General features: G+C 48.3%; 2 protein-coding genes across 9 annotated transcripts in view; one reads left to right on the top strand and one right to left on the bottom strand.

Annotated features, from left to right (window-relative positions):
* Nucleotides 1–14,621, top strand: part of Slc7a7 (solute carrier family 7 member 7) — a 48,111-nt gene extending 33,490 nt beyond the window's left edge. For all 8 annotated transcript variants that reach the window (XM_021181364.2, XM_021181363.2, XM_029469062.1 and 5 more), the window contains 8 exons: nucleotides 5,372–5,497; nucleotides 6,677–6,821; nucleotides 9,907–10,030; nucleotides 10,261–10,364; nucleotides 10,639–10,735; nucleotides 11,565–11,714; nucleotides 13,785–13,968; nucleotides 14,184–14,621. In XM_021181364.2, the coding sequence (XP_021037023.1) occupies nucleotides 5,372–5,497; nucleotides 6,677–6,821; nucleotides 9,907–10,030; nucleotides 10,261–10,364; nucleotides 10,639–10,735; nucleotides 11,565–11,714; nucleotides 13,785–13,968; nucleotides 14,184–14,284 (1,031 nt within the window). In that variant the 3' untranslated portion in view covers nucleotides 14,285–14,621. The remainder of the gene's footprint in view (nucleotides 1–5,371; nucleotides 5,498–6,676; nucleotides 6,822–9,906; nucleotides 10,031–10,260; nucleotides 10,365–10,638; nucleotides 10,736–11,564; nucleotides 11,715–13,784; nucleotides 13,969–14,183) is intronic.
* An 820-nt stretch (nucleotides 14,622–15,441) lies between these two features.
* Oxa1l (OXA1L mitochondrial inner membrane protein) lies at nucleotides 15,442–22,822 on the bottom strand. The gene is made up of 10 exons (XM_021181366.2): nucleotides 22,716–22,822; nucleotides 22,147–22,293; nucleotides 20,333–20,546; nucleotides 17,224–17,367; nucleotides 16,966–17,051; nucleotides 16,646–16,810; nucleotides 16,379–16,483; nucleotides 16,118–16,280; nucleotides 15,839–15,919; nucleotides 15,442–15,753 (listed from the first exon to the last, which is right to left on the bottom strand). Exons 1-10 carry the CDS (start codon nucleotides 22,809–22,811, stop codon nucleotides 15,620–15,622), a joined length of 1,335 nt encoding a protein of 444 aa, XP_021037025.1. The 5' UTR covers nucleotides 22,812–22,822; the 3' UTR covers nucleotides 15,442–15,619.
* Between the last annotated feature and the right edge of the window lie 295 nt (nucleotides 22,823–23,117).

Here is a 23,117-nt window from a genome sequence, read left to right as displayed (position 1 = left end):
CAAGCACATATTAATGCAAAAGTAGAGTGAACAATGAGACAAACGTTTGTTACTCCAGCACAGTGTAAGTTGTCGCTTCTGTCGTCCCATCCCGTGAGAGTACCGAAGCTTATCTAAGCATCATTAACATTTAACTTGTAAGCTTCAGGATTAATCTCTACGGGATAAGGACTCACAGTTTGTTGGTGAGACTTTAGACTATTTGAAGTTAAACCTGGGCATTGATCAGAGCAGGCTAAAGGTATTGCTACTTTTGGATTAAAAATTATTTTATGTGTATGTGCCTGCATGCATGTGTGTGTCGTGTGCATGGAGGATCCTGCAGAGGTCAGAAAATTGTGTATGGTCCCCTAGAACTGGAGTTATGGGTAGTTAGTTGTGTGGGTGTTGGGGACCAGACATGGGTTCTCTGCAAGAGCAGCAAGTACTCTTAACTGATCGGTCCCCCACCTTCCCTTTTCAGAACAACCTGGGCATTTCCATTTTGTTCTAGAGCGGATTCTGGGCCCTCGTGGCAGCATCCTCCCCAGGGACTTTGTGTCTGCTGGGGTTGACCTGTCCTGGAGTGCCTCTTCAGGTTGCAGGAGAGTCATCTTCCCAGCAGCTGCCTTGCAGGGGTAGAGTAGCAGCTGGGTCAAGGTTAAAGGTCATTTTAGGCAATCCTCCCATGGACTTGGCTCAGTATTGGGTGGGGACTGAATTACCCGCTGGGGTAGAAGGGCAGGTGTCTCTGTCTGTAGGCTAACTTGCATCCATCCCTATTATTCTAACCCTGACGTCTCCTTTCTTTGACTCTGCAGCAGGAGGTGGGGCTTTGCTTCAAGAGCCATACTTTTGGCTGAGCTTTGGGGACTCTGGTCAGCTGTATCTGTTAGGGGTGGGGACAAAGAGCCTAGTCAGCATTGAGGCTTGCCTTATTCATTTCCTGTTCCCAGGGCCAGGCTCTCTGGAGGAAGCTGGGAGCTGTGCAAGGTGTGAGCCAGCTCCCTTCAGCCGGTTCTCTCAGTGCTCCCATCTCTGTGTACAGGGTTTTGCATTCAAATTGAGCCTCCCTTCTTCAAGTTCAGTACAGAGATCAGACCGGGACATGATGGGGGTCTGTGACTGGGGGTTGTTCCCAAGTAGTGGGGAACATTGGAGGTAACAGAAGGGATGAAGTGATCCTAGCCGTAGGGGTCAAAATATCAACATTCTCAGCCTGGGAGTTGTGACCTTGATGCGTGTGTGTGTGGGGGTCCAATGACCCTTTCACAGGGGTCACATGTCAGATACCCCATATAACATATATTTACATTATGATTCATAATAGTAGTAGAATTAAAATGGTGAAGTAGCAACAAATCTTTTTTTGTTTGGGGAGGGTCACTGCGGCATGAGGAACTGCATTAAAGGGTCTCAGCATTAGGAAGGTTGAGAACCGCTGCTTCGCACTCTCCTGGCCGGGGTCGCTGGAAGGAAAGGCTTGAGTCAGCTGTCTTGTCTGTGCTCATGACCGTGAACAGAACCAAGACAAACCGCCCTGTGACGTGGAGCTGCAGACTCTGCGAAGCAGAAGTAGTCTTTTATGTCTGTCTATTCCAGTCCCATGTTGTGACCTATGGTTACCCTGCTAGGCCGGCCCACCCTGGTGCATCGTAGGTCACTCAAAGAGACAAAATAAGAGTAGACGCAGAGGGAGATGCACTCAGTATGGCAACACTGGGGAGGGAAACGAGCAAGTAAAGAGGTTCAGTAGATCCTAATATGAGGCTTAGGTTTAAATAGAGGGTGAGAGACATGCACAGCTAAGCAGCCCTGGCAATGATCTCCACCACCCTGGTCCCTCATTGCCTTAGTCCTAATGTCTCTAGCAAAGTGGCTTGAGAAGATGCCACGCTGTGTGAAATCACTTTGAGTCACTAGGTTCTCCTGCAGCTGGCACCAGGCTTCAGCCCTTTTCTTTTCTCCGCATGGGATGCCTAAGGAAATTCCAACTTATTTGGGACCACGGCTTAATGGTCTGCTAGCCAAAAGTGGGGAGAGATATAAGTTTCACTTTAGAATGTCTTCATTCCTGCCAGGGGGTTCCTGTTCTAGGGGCTCCCACTCTCCTGAGCGTACATAGGCCAGCAAAGCACATCTGTGTTTGGCGTTTCTAATGAAAAGCTGGCTTGCAGAGCCTAAAAGTGGAGAGTAGCCATTGCCAGATAGGGAGAGAGAGGTTTCTAGTGGCATTGAAATAGCTCAGGATGGAAGTCTAGTGGGTAGCGAGGGATGGATGACTGGCTGAGGAAGAGCAGTGTCTGACAGGCTTGTGGAGGGCAAGATAAAGACAAGTTATTTTGTGGAATTACTGAGGAGACAGTACACTAGCGTCTTTAATGATTAACTTAGCACCGGGGTGGCCTGGAGCGATGGGTACGTGTTTGCTCAGCCTTCCGGTAAGGTTTGGTTGTTTACTGTTATGTCTATTAGGCACAAAGACATGTATTTGAGTAGAGCCAGAAATCTCCTCAGAAGAAAACAAAAAACGTGGATAATACGTAGAAAGGGAGCCGGGGAGGTGGCTCACTGGGCAGAGTGCCTGGTGCTCGAGAAAGGAGACCTGAGTTTAGACCCTCAGGGCCTGCTTAAAGAGCCAGCTTGCTGAGTACCTGGGGGAAATCGATGAGTTCCAGGTGCAGGGAGATTATCTCAAGAGTAGGGCGGACAAGCTGACAATATGGCTTAGCCAGTAAAGGCTCCTGCCACCAGGCCTAAGTTTGACCCCTGAGCTCCACACGGCAGAAGGAGAGAATTGACTCTTACAAGTTGTCCTCTTACCTCCACGTGTGTGCTGTGGCGTGCACACTTACATGGAAATAACTATAATAAAAGATAAGGTAGAGAGGTGATGGAGGAAGACATCCGACATTGGCTTCCACGTATGCCTGTAGGGGTGAGTGCACACTCATGTGCCTGTAGGGGTGAGTGCACACTCGTGTGCCTGTAGGGGTGAGTGCACACTCATGTACCTGTAGGGGTGAGCACACACTCCTCATTTGTGTGCACTCGCATACACACAGACACAGTAAGGTTAGAAGGAAGACTGGAAGAGAAGATGGCTTATTCTCCCTGTTTCTTAGTGGAGGCCTCTGGACCAGAATCACAACAAGGCCAGGACCTAATAATTGTAGGAGGTCTGCAGAGCCTGAGGGCATTGTCAGGACTCCGCATTAGTAAGATTGTTTTCTTTCCTTCTGAGATGGGGTCTCTATAGTCCAGGCTGGTTTAGGAGTCACTATCTAATCCAAGGTGACCTCAGATTAAAATTTGTGGGTCTATAAAGTGATGACAGGAACTGCTCCATGGTATCTAATCCAAGGTGACTTCAGATTAAAATTTGTGGGTCTATAAAGTGATGACAGGAACTGCTCCATGGTGTGGTGAAGGGGAAGGTTTTTATTGTAGACAAGAGAAAGAGATCTGCCAGAGGCACCTGGAAGAGTCCAGAGCAGAGAGAGCAAGCAGGAGACTGAACATGGCCAGCAGACTGGACTCAGGCAGGGCTATCTGGAGAGAGGGGAGGATAGCAGGGATAGAGAATAGAACAAAAAGCAAGAGCAGAGGGGGGTGGAGCTCAGTGAGGGGTGGGGGAGACAAGTGGGAGGGTGAGAAGAGTGAGTACCCGGGGAGGGGAGGGAAGCCTGTGAACTGGAGGGAATTTAGGTAGAGGAGGAGGTGAGAATAGCTAGATGCTAGTGTGGACTTTGAAAGGTGCCTGTGGCACTGAGGGAGCCTAGAGGCCAGTATGCACCTATATGAATAGGTACCACAGGTAGCCATTTGTATCCTCTGCCAGTGATGGGGAAAGACTCCTTTTGGTAGAGGGGAGCTGGCTTTGTAGGAGCCTGAGGAATGCCGGATTTTATCTAACCTCCAGAAATCCTCCTCTAGTCCAGGTTGAGCCCATTTCTGGATATTTGGATTGTGTTTTGGGGTTTGGAGAATTGGAGTTTCCTTTGGACTAGGAGATCCTGTCCCAGTCTTCTGCGTGAGAGCCTGAGCCGTTGCCCTTGGGCTTGGAGTGGTTTCTTTTGTTTTGTTTGGATTTTTTTATTTTTAAAAGATTGTATTGGTAGCCCGAATCAACCAAGACCTACGTTGGCCTTCCCTTTCCTCACTGGCAAGGCCAGCTTTGTTCTGAGAGCCACTGAAGGGAGACTTGACAGTCAAGTGCTCTGTGGGGGTGTTCCAGTCGCTGAGCTAGAAGAAGCTGGCCATTGATTCCCTGTGGCATGGGGGTGGGCGCAGGGTTGGGGGTGCAGGGTGCAGTGCTGCCTGCTGAAGAGGCTGCATGATGGGCCGCAGGGTTGCTGCTTCTGCCTCTTGCTCCCCCCTCTCCAGTCTCTTCCCCCCCCCCCCCAAAGCTACCAGTCAGCCTCATAGCATGCGAGGCTTCCCTTCTTGAATTTCTTCCCAAGTAATAGAGTGTAGCTTTTGGGCTAATGGATTTTCCTGAGACTGTTATTTTTTTGGGTGAAAGGATTTGAACCCAGGACTTTCCCGCACTGGAACACACGATCTACAACCAAGCCACACCCTCAGCTACTACTCAGATTTTGACGAAAGATAGGGACTCGTTTTTTCGAAGAATGTGTACATTCATACGCCACAGCACTTGGCAAGAGACTGTCACGCCCTGCTGCGAACATTTACTCTGAGTATGGTCTGTGAACTTTTCCTGAGTTCCCCCTGGCAGAGGGATTGCCTCCAGCCCGGGGTGGAAGGACTTGAGGAATGTTTATGGCTCATACTGTTGCATTATTCTGGCAGGAAAAGTGCCCTGCCCTCTTTCTACGGAAACTTGTTTTAGCTGCACGAGTTTTACAATGCACAGGCCGGTGGGCAGGGGGCTGGAAGTTTGGTCTCTATTCTAATCCTTGGACACACATACTGACCTGCTGGCCTAGACACTGGATAAATTACAGCAGTACTTGGCAAGATTAATAACAACAGTATAGAGCCAAGATGTTGGGTTCTAGACCTGTGTGTGTGTGTGTGTGTGTATGTATGTGATAGGAAGGAGAGAAGGGATTTAAAGAATGAAGGACTAGAATACACCTGTAATCTGTACAACTCCCAGGTGCTTGCCACTTCTGTGACCAAGAATTTTGCCATCTTGTTCTGTGACACTAGTTTAAGGAGCTAGGGCTTGGGAATGTGGCAGTGTAAACACAGGTGTTGAGCAAGTGCCTTGCAGTGATGAAGCTGAGGATAATCGGGGTCCAAACACATAGCTGACTCCCCATGATGGGTTCATCTCCACGAGTGGCGCTGGGGAAGCTGCTTGGGAGTCTGAGGCCCTCCAAGTGCAGAGGCTAGATCATGGTCAGTGTTGTTTTTCTTTCAGGTCTCTTAACCTTCATTAACTGTGCCTATGTCAAGTGGGGAACCCTGGTCCAAGATATTTTCACCTACGCTAAGGTGTTGGCGCTGATTGCAGTCATCATTGCAGGCATTGTTAGACTTGGCCAGGGTAAGAAAAAAAAAATAGCAACTAACTTTATTAAACTTTCCTTTTTTGTCTTTTTCTTTGGAGTGCTGGGGATCAGATCCAGAGTTCTGGGCCCTGCTAGGCAAGCGGTGTGTCTCAGATCTATACCTTCACTGGGAGTCTCTAACTGACCTTATTTAAATCTCCAAATACCATATGTGGTCAGCACTGTTATTCCTTTTATATAAGTGAGGAAACAGGCCACGGGATGGACGTACCTATAATCCCAGTCCCCGTGAGGTGGCACTAAGGGGCTCAGGAGTGAAAGATCATCCATCCACAGCTACATAGAGAACTCGAGGCCAGCCTGGGACACAGAAGAGCCTATCTCAAAACAAAAACAAAAGCTGGGTGGTGGTGGTGGTGGTGGTGGTGGTTTATGCTCTATCCCAGCACTCAGAGGTAGAGTTGGGAGCATCTTTGAGTTTGAGGCCAGCTTGGTCTACATCTCGAGTTCCAGACCAGCCAGGGCTACACAGTGAGACCCTATTTTGAAGCAAAGCAACGAAGTCCCCAGGTTGACCATCTTGCTCAAGTTCCTAGTGGTTAAGTAGAAGAGCTGAAACTTGTGCCCCCCCGCAGACACTCCAAAGCCTGTCCTCCTTTGGCTCTGTTGCCTCCCACAGGAAACTGACCTTGGCAGGGGGGGCTGACAGCTGCTGCACCCTGGGAACTGGCTTTCACAGTTTGCTGGGCCTAGTGCTATTGCTCTGCCTCTTCTGCCCTTGGAGATGAGCACTCCTTCACATCTCTCCCACCTGGTTTCTAGGGCTGAAGCCTTCCCCACGTCTCCTGTTGACCTGGGCATACTGAATCTCGTCTCTTCTCTCCTCTTCCCGTGTTATCCCTGACTAGTGTTAGAGAGTAGGTAGGGCTCAGGCAGCCTGCAGTGTAGAGAAGAACACCACCTGTTTCTAGCCCGCTGGGCTCTGTGGGAGAGTCTTACCCTGGACAGTCACTTGAGTTCTTCACGTCATGACTGCATCCATGGTTCCCTGCACCTTAGTCCTCTGTAGACGCCTTTCTTCTGTCCCTGAGCCCTCCATGGCCCCCTCACAGCCATTTCAATGCTGTTATTACCATATGCATTTTCCCCTTTCAGGATCAGCTGAGGTAGGAGTGAGCCATTAAACCGTGTCTTCCGTTGTTCTCACCTTCCAGGAGCCACAGTTAACTTTGAGAACTCCTTTGAGGGCTCATCCTTTGCAATGGGTGACATTGCTCTGGCACTCTACTCAGCCCTGTTCTCCTACTCAGGCTGGGACACCCTTAACTATGTCACCGAAGAGATCAGGAACCCCGAGAGGTAGGTACCTCACCGCCACCCGGCCACACCAGGGGTAGCATCATTTCCGTGCCTGGCTGATTCATTCCACCAGCCTGAATTTTAACAGATTTAAGACCTAGAGATATAACTTGTCCATGGTTGCAGTGACTGTGCAGATGTGCGCTTTCTTGCATATGCTTTATCAATCCTTTTAGGAAGGTTTGTACATGTACTCATTTCTACCTAAAATAAAGCAGGCTATACTTTGTGCTTAAATATGCCTCTAGGCACCCACAAGGTCCTTGCCAGCTGCTTAGGAGGGTGAAGCAAGAGGATCGCTTTTACGTCCAGATTTGTGACCTAATCTGAGGAACACTGAGATAACCTCATAAAGCTTGCTCTGTCTTCAGACCGTCACTCACCCTTACCCCCACACAGATAATTTTAGGTCACAGGACTACCTTCTATGAGACTTCTTCTTCGGTTTCCCTCCTGGATCCTTTCCCTCTGTCCTGATTCCTGCCGATATTGTGTAACGGTTCCAGCCATTCACTGAGTTTCCTCATCAGCACTGCTCTGAACTGCCTGCCGTGGTGCAGATGAAGAGCTTTGGGTGGTGAGGCACGGACAGGGCTTGGGGTCTGGATTTCCTTGACAGAATCCTTTTTCCTTTTTTGTAGCCATGAACTTGCTATTCCGTTTTCTTCCTTCATTTTGCTTTGAGACAAGCGATGGCACTGTAGTCCTGGCTGCTCTGGAACTCACTATTCAGACCGTACTGGCCTCAAAAAAATCACAGAGATCTAGTTCTTTTTGCTTCCCACCATACCTGGCCATTCCTTGATTTTTCTTTACTAAAACTCCTTTTTTTTTTTTCTTTCCTTCCTGTGATATTATCTCACTATGTGTGCACTCCATGCTGGCCTTGAATCTGTAACCTTCTTGACAATGACCAGTTTGCCGGGTGCTTTTTTTGTATAAGTATGTGCCCGGGGTGTGTGCACACATGCTTGTGGAAACCACTTTGGTATTATTCCTTAGGTGCTGTGTACTTTAAAACAATGTATTTATTTTATATGTGTGTGTGTGAACCTGAGTGCATAGCTGTGAGCCATTAACGTGCACACTTGGAACAGAACCTGGGTCCTCTGGAGGAACTTGGGTTTGTAGCAGCTGAGCCATTTCTCCAGCTTCCATCTTTGTTTTGGAGACTGATTCCTTCAGTGACTTGGAGCTTGCTAATTAGTCGAGGCTGGCTGGCTGTGGAACCCTGGGGTCCTTCTGTTCCCGACTTTCTGATTCTGGGATCACAAGTGCACCCCATCCTCCACAACGCACCAACCCTTTCCATGTAGGCTCTGAGGTCGAACCCAGCCCCTCCTTGCAAGTGGCTTCATGGACTGAGCCATTTCCCTAGCCCTTGCCTGCTTCGGTAATATAACATTAAGAGGGTGGAATTACAGGATCTCCATGGCCTTTCCTTGCTCTAAAAGATTATGATCCTAGAAACTAAGATTTGCCAGGAAATAGTTTGCCTAAATTATAACAATTCTCATACCAGTTGGCTTTTGGCTTTGAAAACCGAGCCGCCTTTCTGGTATATAGCTGCTGGCATTGTGACCAAGGAGCAGGGGTACTAGAAGGGAAAAGAGACCGGGTAGTGGTGCTTCCACCTACTGGCAAGGAGCTGAATGACTCCAGATAATTTGCAATCCTGACTCATGGTAAAGGCTTGTAATCCAGCCACTCTGGAGGCTGAGGCAGGAGCATCCCAAGTTCAAAGCCAAGAACAGAGTGAATTCAAGGCCTCTCGGAGAAACTTACTGAGACCCAGTCAATATTAACAGAGGGATTGGGGCAGGGCTAATGGTAGAGCATTTGTTATCATGTGCAAGGCTTTAGAGAGCAGTGGTTCTCAACCTTCCTAATGCTACAACCCTTAAATACAGTTCCTCATGTTGTGGTGACCCCTAACTGTAGTTATTTTGGTTGCTACTTCATAACTGTAGTTTTGCTGTTATGAATTGTAATGTAAATATCTGATCTGTAGGATGGGGTCGAGATCCACAGGTTGAACCACTGCAAATGTGTCCTGGATCCCAGATCCAATTCCCTTATTTATACCTCATTTTTGGCATTTATACAGACAGTGATCTTTTTGCACTTGAGAGACCTTAAGGAGTCACTGTGCCTTTTTCATGGCTGCCACTTAGAATGGCACCTGGAATTCTCTGAAATGACTTCCTTGTTTGGGTGCACACACTGTTCTTTCTACTGGAGAAGAAGTGAGATTCCACAATCTGCCTCTCTCGTTTCTTCTGTGTCTTACCTTGAAGCTACACTGCCAGAGCTCAGCAACAGAATCCTTACCCGACTACTGGCTGTAGGAGGGAACACACCCACCTTCCTGCTATGCTGGAACGTAACGTAACCTTGCTCGGTCTCCCCTTTTGTTGCTGTCTTCCAGTGGAACTGGAGATTGGGTCTAGGACCCCCCAGGCATGCTAGACAAATACTTTACGCTAAGCTCTGCCCTCAGCCCTGCTTTACTTTTTTATTTTAAGAATAGTTTTAAATTTTCGTGTGGGTGTTTTTTGTTTTTTTTTGTTTTTGTTTTTGTTTTTTTTTCCTGCATATATGTATGCTCAGTGTCCTCAGAGGCCAGAAGAGGGTTTCAAGTCTTCTGGAATTGGAGTTACCGACCACCGTGGGCTACTACATGGGTGCTGGGAACTGAACCCAGGTCATCTGTAAGAGTCAACACTGAGCCATCTCTACCCTGTTTTTACTTGAGACGAATTCACTGAATGGTCCCTGCAGATCTTGAATTCGGGACCCTCCTACCGAGCCTTCAGGGTAGTGGGAATCATAAGCCAGAGCTACTACATGCAGTGTCACCGTCTTTGCATAACTTCTGTAACGGAGTATTTCTCCCCCTAGTACTTGTTAGTTTTTAAGGGTTTAAAGCTTACGCCAATACTTCAAGGCAACTTCAAAGGCAAAGGACCCGGGAACCACAGCCGTCTGTATCCTTAGAGAAGATGGCATGGCAGACCTAAGGACAGAGAGGTAGGGACACAATGGTGGGACTGACAGATCCTTTTCCCTTTCTGTTTGGCTGTAGGAACTTGCCCCTCTCCATTGGCATTTCCATGCCGATCGTCACCATCATCTACCTCTTGACCAATGTGGCCTATTACAGTGTGCTAGACATAAAGGAAATCCTGGCCAGTGACGCTGTTGCCGTGGTAAAGGATTTTAACTCACAGGTTGAGGGAGTGTTGTGGGCTTCTGGACATGTTCCAGTTGGCTCAGTCCTGGGAAGGGAGTAGACAGCCTGATAAGAACTCAAGGATACTGGGCTTTCAGGAAGGTCCTGTTACCTTCACTGTGGGAGGGACTGGATTCCTGAGGACTTTGGGCATATGTCTGGGCGTCCTGTTAGGATCTGCTGATGACTTCTGCTCCTTTTTCCTAGACCTTTGCAGATCAAGTTTTTGGAGTATTCAATTGGATAATTCCAGTAGCGGTGGCATTCTCTTGCTTCGGTGGGCTCAACGCCTCCATCGTGGCTGCTTCCAGGTATGACTGTCACTTTTTGCTCACAGCGTGGGTGTCATGAATAGCTTTGGCAGAGACAGTTAAACTTCTAGGACTGGGACTCCAGTTGCCGGTATTCCCCATCCCTTTCTCTTGTTCCCATTAGCTGCCCCCAGTTCTAAGCTCCACACTGAACTCCCTTCTGTTATTCAGACCTTTGGAAGGGATACCAGAGAGGGAGAATGGTGTGGCAGGTGACCCAGGGTGCCCTAAGTGCCCCACAGTTCTGTCAGCTTCTCTTATTGTATCTCAACAGGCTTTTATTTGTGGGCTCGAGAGAAGGCCACCTCCCTGACGCCATCTGTATGGTTCATGTTGAACGGTTCACACCAGTGCCTTCTCTACTCTTCAATGTGAGTGAGCCTGACAGCCAGGTGGTGGTGGGGTCTTACTAGATGTGGCTAGTCTGGGCTCCTGAAAGCCATAAAGAGGGTTCTGGCCTGGAACCTCCTGATGCACTGGGCTATCTGTGGATGGAATTTTCAAGACTCAAACTTCTGTGAAAAGTGCCAACTGCATGTGGCCCAAAAGAAGGAGTGAGAGCCAGGCTACATGGTAATGAGTAACAGCCACAATAGGGTGCGATGCATTCTTTAAGAGAAAAAGAAGTTGGCTGAGAAAAAATTTGATGGCGGGGGGCATTTTAAAGGTGGGGTATGAAGGTTAGGGTAGTGGACATGGGCTTTAGGTAAGGCAGACAGCATCATCAAGTCCTGCGACAAAGCTTTGTGAAGATGTGTCATAGAAGTAGAAGTGTTAGTTGGAGAGTCTACAGGGCTTTACCTAAGACTTCTGCCTAAGACACTTAAAGTGTTAGGGTTAACCTGGCAAGGATTTGAAGAATGCACTAAAAATTTAGTTGAGAGGCAAGTATCTTCTTTGTTTTTTTGAGACAGGGTTTCTCTGTGTAGCCCTGGCTGTTTTGGAGCTTGCTCTGTAGATCAGGCTGGTCTCCAACTCAGAGATCCACCTGCCTCTGCCTCCAGAGTGCTGGGATTAAAGGTGTCTGCCACCACTGCCCAGCTGGCAATTATCTTTTAATAGAGAGGGGTACCGTACCAAGAGTGCTCCAGGGTTTGGGGGCGGAAGGCCGACTTGCAGACTGTGAAGCTGTGAGTGACCTGGGAGGGACTGAGTGGGAAGGAAGCCAGAGAGGAGCTGACTTTGGACTTGTACCAACAGGGTGTGTTGTCCCTGGTCTACCTGTGCGTGGAGGACATCTTCCAGCTCATTAACTACTATAGCTTCAGCTACTGGTTCTTTGTGGGCCTTTCTATTGTGGGTCAGCTGTATCTACGCTGGAAGGACCCCGACCGGCCTCGCCCTCTCAAGGTAATCCATCCTCCTTACTGACCTTTGCTCCATTTAGTACAGCTAGTGCTGCCACCGCAGGGACCTTACAAGAAGTTATCCTTTCCCTAGGCCAGGCATAGTAGCACTTACTTGAAATTAAAAAACAAAACAAAACCAAAAAAAACCCTAAGGGTTGGGGCTGATGGCTCAGCGGTTAAGAACACGGACTGCTCTTACAGAAATCCTGAGTTCAATTCCCAGCAGCCACATGGTGGCTCACAACCATCTGTAATGGGATCTGATGACATCTTCTGGTGTGTCTGAGGAGAGTGACAGTGTACTTACATACAAAAACCAAACATCAAGTGTTTGGGGCTAGAGAGAACTGACTCAGTGGTTAAGAACACTGATTGCCCTTCCATGGGACTCAGGTTCAGTTCCCAGAATGGACATGATGGCTCACACATGTCTGTGAATCTAGTTCCAGGGCTTCTGTCACCCTTACACATGCAGTCAGAACACTAATGAACATTAAAAAACAAAAACAAAAACAAAAAAAAACCCAAAAAACAACCCAAACCAGAAAAACAAATAAAACTATGTGTGTGTGTGTGTGTGTATGTATGTATACACACACACACACATATATATAGTTGTTTTTTTTTTAAATCCCAAGGGTTGGGCTGGAAACATGGCTCGGTGGTTAAGAGTACCTGATTTTACAAAGAACCTGGCTTTGATTCTCAGCACCCACATGGCTCACAACATCTAACTCCAGTTCCAAGGGATCCAATACCCTCTCTAGCTTCTCATGCAGCAAAACATGCATTAAAAAAAAAAAAAACCCAAAATATCACACTGAAACAAAACACAAGGGCTAGGAAGCCATGCATGGTAGCCCATGCCTGTTACCCTAACCCTTGGGAGGTAAAGGCATGAAGACCAGTTGTAANGTTACCCTAACCCTTGGGAGGTAAAGGCATGAAGACCAGTTGTAAACAGCTAGGCTAGGCTATGAGACCCTGTGTTTTTTTTTTTTTTTTTTTTTTTTTTAGTAAAAAAAAAAAAAAAAGAAAGAAAAAGAAAAACCAACAACCTGTCCCCACCCCAAATGAACCACAACAAGGACTGAAACTTGTCTAGCATACACAAGGCCTTGGGTTGGTTCTTCAGCACTGTCTCATCCCAGTGCCCTAAAATAAGCAGCCCCCACCTCCACCCCTGTGGATTAAAGGTGGGGTCCTGTGTCTGCTTGGGGCACCAGCCGCTGGGTGAGGTGGGATGCAGGAGTTTTGACTGTGTGCACCTCAGGCTGGCGCTGAGCAGGCTTCGGGCTGTGAGAAACCTCAGAATGCTGCTCCGGGGGTGGGCGAGTACAGTCTGAGGTCCCTGGGGACTGGCAGAGTTGCCTTGGGGGTCCCAGCCTGCACGGCGACCGAGGACATCTGGTTCTCAGACTCTTGGGCACCACAGATGCTACAGGATGCCATGGAAGAGCTGAGAATGGAGTGAGGGCCCTGTGGGCTGGATCTAGCCTGGCGCTGAAGGGAAAAGGGCAGGAAGACAGCCCCGACTGGGTCCCTGGGGAGAGAGTCCTTTTGGGTAGCTTGGCATGGTGGAGAACATGGCTGGGAGCCCCAAGAGGCCTTCTGTGAGAGGTCAGGTGCCTGGCTCTTTAGATGGCCTGCTCCATTTATTGTCATGGTGGGAAGTTGATGAGTAAAGACTGTATACTACTTTCTCAGGTTGGGCCTGAGGTTAAATACCTTCTGCAGGGAGGAGTGTCTGGGAAGAGGAGTTTAATTGGCTAAGCCCTTCAGGCCTTTAGGTACCTCATTAAAATGGAGATCTGTCTTGAGGTTATGGGACAGACAATGGGAAGGCAGTAGTGTGTCCTGTCTCTAAGCCCTTTGGGGATAAAGGTTGTCTGGGTTGTCAGCAATTCTGACTTACTGGGTGTAGGGACCAGTCGATGCCTACAATCCCAGCACTCAGGCTGAGGCAGGCTGATGAGTTTGAGGCTAGCTTGGGCTACAAAGTGAGACTATCTTGAAATAACAAGCAAGAAACCAACCCATGCTGAGCTAACCATTTCCTCTGTGCCCTTAGCTCAGCCTTTTCTTCCCCATCATCTTCTGCCTCTGCACCGTCTTCCTGGTGGCTGTTCCACTTTACAGTGACACCATCAACTCCCTCATTGGCATTGGCATTGCACTCTCAGGCCTGCCCTTCTACTTCCTTATCATCAGAGTGCCAGAGCACAAACGACCACTGTTCCTCCGCAGGATTGTAGGTAAGCTTGGCACAACCAAGTGGGTCAGCTACCTGAATAGACTGGGTTTTTTTTTTTTTGCCTTTTTCTGCAAACCTTACCATAGCTGGCTTCTGCCATTAACCATATGGCTTAATTGAATCACTCCTTCCTGGAGCCCCTTTGGTGCCCTGAACTCAGCCCCCTGAACCTTTTCCCAGTTTTAATTCCTGAATTAAATTAAATTCTCTTTGTAGCCTCTATCACACGGTACCTCCAGATCCTCTGTATGTCAGTTGCTGCAGAAATGGACTTGGAAGATGGAGAGTTGTCCAAACAAGATCCCAAGTCTAAATAGAGTGGAATTCTGAGGTGTGGACAGAATGGGTGTTTCATATCTCCCATTGGCCAGAACCCTGGAGGCACGGTCCAGGAGCCCAAGCTTGGCAGCTTCAACTCTGAACTTGCTTTTGAGGGATGAAGAATAATTTATTTGTTTTGCTACATGTTTCAGACTTCATAAATGCATGATGCAGACTGTGGCAGGAAGTAGGCCATTTTGGGGCAGTCCTGGCAGCACCTGGGTGTGCCTACCCACTCCTCTTTCCAAGGGCCAACAATGCTCCAAACTTGTCTCCTTCAGAGGAACACAAAACTGTCACAGATGCAAAACAATAAAAAGGTTATGTTCCTAAGGTCTGAGTGGCTTTATTCTACTTAGTGACTGGGGTATTTATGCAGTTCAGACACAGAAACTAAAAGATTCAATTTCTCCCTCTGAAGCCAGCTGCCAATGGCAATAGAACCGATTTCTACAAATACAGCACAACTGTTGTACTAAAATGTCATGAATGGGAAAAGCTAGTGCATAAACACTTCAGCTTCTTCTTAAAGTATGGCTGGCACATGTGCAGAGGCCAGAGGAGGGTGTCAGGCGTTGTGCTGTCACGTCCACCTTTATACCCAGAGACCGGATCTCACACTGAACCTGGAGCTAGGCTGATGGCCAGCAAACCAAGCAGTCCCCCTGTCTCCACACCCCATAGCACTGGGGTCACAGGCGTAAGAGCAGGGCATGCTCAGCTTTCCGCATGAGTGCCGGGGATTTGAACTCTTATCTGCTGATCCATTTTTCCCCAGACTCCCTTCATTCTTCTAAACCATTACTAAGGATTTCAGTATATCTGCTTCTTAAGGAAATTGCAAAAGTAATCGTGTTGGGGGTGGGGGGTCAAGAAACATGTCAGGGCTGGAGATGTGGGATCAATCCCCAGCACCACAAAAGCGGCTGTCATAGTCTTGCCCATGACACCTCTAGAATGCAAACTCAGATGGAGGTGCAGTGTGTGAGTAGAGGTCTGAGCTGTGAAGACCAGGAGAGAACATGAAGCCCCTTCCCAGGAGCCAGGGCTAGCGAGGAAAATCATCTCCCACCCTGTCCTGTTCAGAAGCACAACCCCCTTCCATACTTAACAAACATCAAGAAGCCCAGACAAGACAGGGGTTTACTAGCTCTGTGGATGGAAGGTCGCTTGGCTCTCCAGGACTCTTTTAATACACACAAATAAGAGTCTGTAGTGGAAACAACTTTTAAAATGAACCCCTCCAAATGCTATAGTCCCCAGAGCTGGGGCAAATCAGTGTGGAGGAGTCCGCAGAGGCAGGGGTCTTGTCAGAGTGAGCACAGAACACGTCAACCAAGTGTGTCTTGCCAAGGCTTCTTTGCGTTTGCTTTGATGCTGCTGTTGTTGCTGTTGGGAGCTTTGGGGGGGTGACTTGGATCATGCTGCAGCAGAGGGTTGTGCGTAAAAGTCTGTCGTAAGGGACCTGGGAGAAGAAAGAGAGAAAAAAATCTCAGTAAACAAAGAGAAAGAAGAAATGGAAGAGAGTACTTAGCCTGAAGGCCTCTTACCCCTGGCAGCCAGGTCCAAGTGTTTCTGCATTCGCTGCTCCCGCTCTCGGAGCTGCTGTGCAATTTCAGCGTTCTTCCAGCCTGTGTGACAAGAACAGAAGTTCCCCTCTTATGCTTAGGCTACTTTCTCCTGGTCCTGATCCCTATTCCTTTTTGAGGAAAGTCTCAAGTTGCATAGCCCACTACGTAGCCTGGGTGACTAGGTAGTGCAATCTTGCTTCAGCCTCGGGCTTGCTGGGGTGACAGATATTCACTGACACGTTGTCCAATCGCCCTTACCTTTTTTGAAGCTCTTCAAGAAGCCTTCCCTAGGAGGCAATTTGTCAGGGTCATGGACGACTCGCTGGGGGATCTTCAGCACTGTGCGCACAGCTGGAATCCGGAGGCAGGCTACTTGGCACAGGGAGAACACATTGGAGGACAGCCAGTACATGAACACTGCCTGGGGGAAGGAAGGAAGGTGCTCAGAGCTGCATCCCAGTCAGCTTGTTCAGACACTAGGCAGGAGGACATGGAGGCCGCTACTAAGCCGTTACCTACCGAGGGGAAGTGGATGGTCACAGGCAAGACCACCAGGGGCATCACCCTGATAATGTTCCTCATGAACTGAAGGTCATTGCTCTGAACACCTGTCTCAGCACCTAGCTGCCAAAAAGGGGTTGAGGGAAAGAAGAATCAATTCCAAGCCCCGACCCATCAACTCTCCTTCTCCAGAGAGTGGAAGGCGGACGATACACATTCTGCACACTACTCCATCCCTACCCCCTGTTTTCTGGCAGGCTCAGCACTCGGCCAACCCCAGCTTACCTCAAGGACACACCACATTGTGGCAGTGACTACCAGTGGCAAGACGTAGATGGGATCAGACACGGTGAGATCTTGGAACCACCAGAGCCCACCTGTCTGGAGGCTGGGCACAGGCAGGTTGGCCATCTCTCTCAAGGCAATAAAGAAGGAGATGAAGACGGGGGCCTGTTACACAGGATAAGCAGTCAGCACACCTAACAGGAGGTTACTAGAAGCCACACACACCACCACCACTTGCGTTTCTGGGGACCTAGGGACATGGGAAACAGGAGACAACTTGATGGATTTGGCATAAATAAGCAGGGCACATTTCTGCTCACCTGAGTGAGAGGTAGGATGAGCGGTCTCAAGAGTTTAATATCATGCTTTTTCTGATAGCGTGTCATCTCTATGGTGGCCTTGTAAACTGTGACGGGAGGGAAATGGGTCACTGGGTTAAGAGTGACATCAGTGAAGCTTAACATCCTATTCTTTCCAAGGAACGGAAAACAGGTGCCTGGCACCTGTTCCTTCCCCCGAGTGGAATGTCTCCAATGCAAACTCGCTTCTCTCCCACACCTGCCCTGGAACCAACTCACACTCAGCCTGGTCTCCGGCCAACTTGGCCTCTCTGATTCGAGTGGAAAACTTCTGCATCTCTGGCATGTGGTTGTGGATCTTGGCTGCTTCTCGCTGGCCCTTCACAATGAGAGGAAAAACGAGGCATCGGGCAAGGACAGTACCTGGAAAATACAGCACAGGCTTGGAGTGAAATTAAAAGCTGCCTGCAGCTAGAAGGCTCACTCCAGACTTTTCCTCACTGTGGCTCTCACCCAAGGGGCCCAGAAGGAAGGACAGGGTATACCTAGCTCTTCAAGGCTCAGAGTGCTGTGGTCGAATAAAAGTTCAGCATAACTTCTCTAAGCAGATGAGCAAGGATATTGTTTGTTTCCCTGAAACAACCATTGCTGCCACCAAGCAAAAGTTCTTTTGTACTTCAATAGCCTCCAAACTTTTCTATCAATGGAAACTTTTCAACTCTTTCTAAAGATCGATCGATTAATCTATCTACCTACCTATATCTATCCATCCATCTAATGGGTCATCTATGTATGTATGTATGTATGTATGTATGTATGTATGTATCTATCTATCTATCTATCTATCTAATGGGTTTTGCCTGTATGTATGTCTATGTGAGGGTGTCGGATCCCCTGGAACTGGAGTTACAGACAGTTTTGAGCTGACATATGGGTCCTGGGAATTGAACCCAGCTCCTCTGAAAGAGCAGCCAGTGCTTCTAACCACTGAGCCACTTCTCTAGCCACATCAACTTTTAAGTAGTAGATGAAAATATAGACTAATTCCTCGATAAAGGAAAAACATTCGCCCAGAATCTCCACCGTGTTCAGCATCTCTACAGAACTAAGTCTCAGAATGAGTCTGAGTTCATTTTCTGCAATAGGGTCTTGGTGTGTACAGGCTGGCCTTGAACTAATGGCCTTCCTTCCTCAGCCTCCCTAGTGCCATAATTACAGGTATGTGGTGTCATACCTAGCTTGTCAGAACAAAGCTGGAAAGTCAGTTTACAGGTCCACCATGTTCTGGTGGTTTAACGCTTCCCCCTTCCTTATACTCCTCTCTACTGGCCATTCCAACGAATACTTAGCTTATGCTATCTGTTGACATCTAAGTGGGTCTGGGCTAAGAAACCAAGGACATAACTCAGAACACCGTCACTCAAGACAGGTGGAGATCAGGTAACAAATACAGGCAGTATGGTCAGAAAAACAAGAAGGTGGGGGGAGACAGTAGGGCAGGTTTTCACAAAATCCGAGGACAGCCTTTAAGTTTTAATATGTCTTACGCATTAAGATTCAAGTATGAGAAGAGTGGATTTAGTAATGCCACCACCAGCAGTGACAGGGAAGTGATTTCAGCAAAATCTCAATGGCTGAGGGCCTAAGTCTAGAAAGAAGCAGTAGGCTGCCCGATGGATCCCCTAATACACAGGGATGCTTAACCTGTTTGTGTACTTAGTGTAAACAGGAAGGCACCAAAACCAAGGGTGGTAGCACCAGCTCCCAGTCTCAGGGCCAGAGAGGCCAAGAGTATCGAGAGTTTGAGGAAGACCTTACTTTTAATAAAATCAAGGGAGTGGGCTGGAGAGGATGCATAGAGGTTAAGAGTGTTGGCTCTTTTGCAGAGGACCCAAGTTTGGTTCTCAGTACCCAGGAGAGCTGGTTCATAACTTCCTGTAAGCCCAGCTCCAAGGGATCCAATTCAGGCAGGTGTACATATTCGCAGGGAAATGCATGCATGCACATGTACTTTTGAGTGCACACACAAAAATTAATCTTTAAAAAACTCTAGAAAGGAGCTGAAGACATGGCTCAGTGGTTAAGAGCACCAACTGCTCTTCTGAAGGTCCTGAGTTCAAATCCCAACAACCACATGGTGGCTCACAATCATCCATAACGAGATCTGACTCTCTCTTCTGAAGTGTCTGAAGACAGCTACAGTGTACTTCCTTATAATAAATAATCTTAAAAACAAAACAAACAAAAAAAAAAACCCTCTAGAAAACCAAGGGACTTGGGAATTTGTCTTAGTGACAGCACACTTGCATAGCTGTTGAAGGTCACTGGATTCAGGCATTGCATGCATATGGCACCCAGGTATATACACACACACTCATACATATAAAATAAAGGAACATTTTTTATTTTCATTTAATGTGTATAGGTGTTTTGCCTGTCTGTCTTTCTGTATGCCCATAATGGCCAAAAAAGGCATCCCCTGGAACTGGAGTAAGACAGATATGAACCAGTGTGTGGGTGCTGGGAATAGAACCTGGCTTCTCTGCAAAAGCAGCTGTGCTCTTAACCATGGAGCCACCTTCAGCTTTGTCTGCCCATCCCCTTCAACAGGGTTTCTGTTACCTTTGCTGACCTAGAACTTGCTATGTAGACCAGGCTGGTTTCAAACTCGAAGATCCTCCAGTCTCTGCATCCCTTCCCCAAGACTGGGATTAATGGTGTACACCAGACCGAGCTCAAATGAAGGTTTTGAAAACCTTTTTAAAGGCAGTTTTATGTAGCCCGGACATGGTGGTCTGAGTGAGAATGGCCTCTGAAGGCTCGTCTATTTGAATGATGAGTCATCAGATTTATTGGATGTGGCACTATTTCAGTGGCATTAGGAGGTGTGTGTGGCCTTGTGAAAGGAAGTATGTCAGTGGGAGTGGGCTTAGAGGTTTCAAAAAGCCCATGCACGCTACAGGCCCAGTAAACACCCCCCCACCCCCGCCACCCGCCTATGGATCAGGATGGAGCCCTCAGCTACTTCTCTAGCACCATGCCTGCCTTCCTGCTGCCTGAGATGATGATGGCCTAAACCTCTTGAAACTGTAAACAAGTCCATACTTATATGCTTTCCTTGACAGGAGTTGCTTTGGTCACGGCATCTCTTCATGGCCACAGGACAGTGACTAAGGTACGAGGCTAGCCTTGAATTCTTTAATTAACTAAGGGTGAACTCTGACCCTCCTTCCTCTACCTCCCAAGCACTGCGGACAGAGAAGTGGCTTTCTAACACGCTCTAGGAACTAAAAGTTGAGTGTTACCATCCCTTTTTGAATCACCTGATTTTCTGACCTCTACATTTCTGTCCCCAGTTCTTCCACCCTTGCTCAGGATGCCCTCTTACATGTGGCAATGGCCCCCCACCAAGGCAGGCCCAGGTCGACATGTATATATTCCAAGAGATTCTGGATGAGCCCCACCGGGGTGTAAGAGCCGAGCCCCAGTTCTGTGAAGCTCGGTTCTGTAGCACACTGGACTGCATCTGCAGCTCCTCCAGAAGCTACCTCTGGTACTGCAGCAGGGATAGAGGTAGCAGGAACAACAGGGGGTGCCTGGACCTGTGAGGAAAGAGACCAAGTGCCGTGAGTAGGATGTACAAAGTTGAGGATCCCTTATGCTAACAGTCCTGGGCTCTATTTTCTTGCTTTGACTTCTTGATCTTCAATGATGGCCAATGGTGTCCATACAATCCTGCCTTCAAAAGACAGTATTTTTTGCCTCTAGCAGGATAACTTAAGAGAGTGTCTCATGGCTTCCCTTCAGGCAGGGAACTTGCTTCCCACATCACGGTTCCCAGACTTCAGTCATTTGAGCATCATGGTCATTGCCCTTCCCATATTCCAAATCAAAGTACTTGGAATCCTTTTGTTCTGTGCTAGAAATTGAACTCAGGGCCTCACACACATCTGGCAAGAACACAGACCACTCACTGAGCTGGCCCTCAGCCCAAAATTCTCTTAATTCAACTCAGTTTTTTTTTTCAATTTTTTTTTTTTCTTTCTTTTTTTTTTTTTTTTTTTTTAATGGTAGTGGGTGGGTGGGAAGGTTAGTTTTGGAGGCAGGATCTCGATTGCTCTGTAGTTCAGGTTGGCCTTGTACATGCTAACCAAGAGCTCTGTTACCGACTACATCCTGAGACGCGGCTCAGGGGCTAAGAGCTCCAGCAGAGGATCTATTTTCCGTTCCTAGCATCCTTGTAGAGCAGCATACAGCCACCTGTAACTCCAGCCTCAGGCTCTCTAATAGGCACTCATGAGCACATGCACACAGTCACACACACACACACACACTCATAACACAATATGATAAATCTCTCAGAGAAAAATCCTACTCAGGCTTCTAAGAAACAGTATTCAAAGAATCACACAGATCACAAACACACAAACACACAATCACATTTCACTTTATTGGCTTACCACCACTCCTCCGGTAGTGTCTTGAATATAATACAACATTTAATTAATTAATTAGTTAATTGTATTTATTTATTTATTTGGTTTTTCGAGACAGGGTTTCTCAGTATAGCCCTGGCTGTCCTGGAACTCACTTTGTAGACCAGACTGGCCTTGAACTTAGAAATCCTCCTGCCTCTGCCTCCCAAGTGCTGGGATTAAAGGCATGCGCCACCACGCCCGGCAAATTTAATTTATTTTTATTGTGTGTGTGTGATGTGTGTAGGCATGCATGTGTGGAAGTCAGAGATGAACTTTGTGTGGCTCCTTCTTCCTTCATAATTTTTTTTTTTTTTTTTTGAGACAAGGTCACACTACACAGCTCTATGTTGACTAGGCTGGTTTTGAATTCAGAGATCTGTCCATCTCTGCCTCCCAAGTGCTGAGGGTTACTAAGATTGTGCCACAACCTGCTCCACCTTTACTTGGGCTCCAGGGTTGGCACTTGGGTTACCAGGGTTGCATAGCAAGAGCTTTTGTACAGCGGGGTCATTTTGCCTGCCCTACAAATTTCTCAGCACTTTTAGGCATTTCCTCACTGAGTTGACTGAGATGAGAACCTACTTCTACTCCGAATAGGCTAATATTAGGAGGAACTGCGAGGAGTGTGAGAACTCTGCTACACATTCACTGTCTCCCGCAAAACAAAACAAACAAAACAACACAGAACCAAAAGAAACGGGCCAAGAAGGCGGGAACCTCTTACCTGGGCTTCTGCAAAGAGGGTGGCAGATGTACTGATGCAGCGAGGAGTGAAGACGGCGAGAAGAGCATAGGGTGGCCGCCCGTTACCCCGGCGGGCTGCGAGGAGCTCGGCGGCCAGCGGTCTCAGGGACACTGCGACGCTATGGAACTGACCATGTGAAAGGAAGGGAAGGCCTTGAGTCCCAGCCGACCCGCCTCTCCCGCAGACAGCCTGCTGTTGCAGCAGTCGGGGCGCTGCAGCAGTCGGGGCGCCGCAACTCTGCTCGCACAGACTGCAGGCCCCGAAGCCATGCACTGGAGCGTGCAGGGTGCAGCTCCGGCTAGGGTCTCCCGCATCCTGTTACCGAAGCCCGGGGACGGGGCCCAGAGGTCACGGCTCAGGGTCGAAGGCAGTTTCCAAACATCTACAGAGAAACCAGGCCACCAACCCCGGGACGTAACCCGGTGGTGCCCTCACGCGACCGGAGGTCATGACTCGCAGGTCGCAGTGACCAGGTCAGCATCTGCTCGTGACCTCAGCTCAGGTGACAAGGACAAGGCAGCATCCCCGCGCTTTGGACAGAACCTTACCGAACGCTGGGGTCGTAGGAGTCGCAGAAGCTGCCAGTGACCGCACACTAACTTCCTCGCCATCTTGCCGGGAAGAGAGCACTTACTCTCGCGCATGCGCACTCAGAACTTTGACGCTGCGGGAGAGGCCATTTTGGAAATGGGCAGGAAGTCAGACCTGACGTCACAGATCAGGTAGTGAGGGAGAATGAAGCCAGGCGCTGGTATTTGAAGTGGTTAAAAAACGTCAAGATTCCGCAGAGATTGAAACTAAGAGACCGAGGCAGGCGGATTTCTGAGTTCGAGGCCAGTTTGGTCTACAAAGTGAGCTCCAGGACAGCCAGGACTATACAGAGAAACCCTGTTTCGAAAATCAAAAAAAAAAAAAAAAAAAAAAAAAGAAAGAAACTAAGAGACAGGATG

Source organism: Mus caroli, chromosome 14, assembly GCF_900094665.2.
Source record: "Mus caroli chromosome 14, CAROLI_EIJ_v1.1, whole genome shotgun sequence".
NCBI lineage: Eukaryota > Metazoa > Chordata > Mammalia > Rodentia > Muridae > Mus > Mus caroli.
The sequence above is the reverse complement of the archived record's forward strand: the minus strand, read 5'-3'. Positions and strand labels throughout refer to the sequence as shown.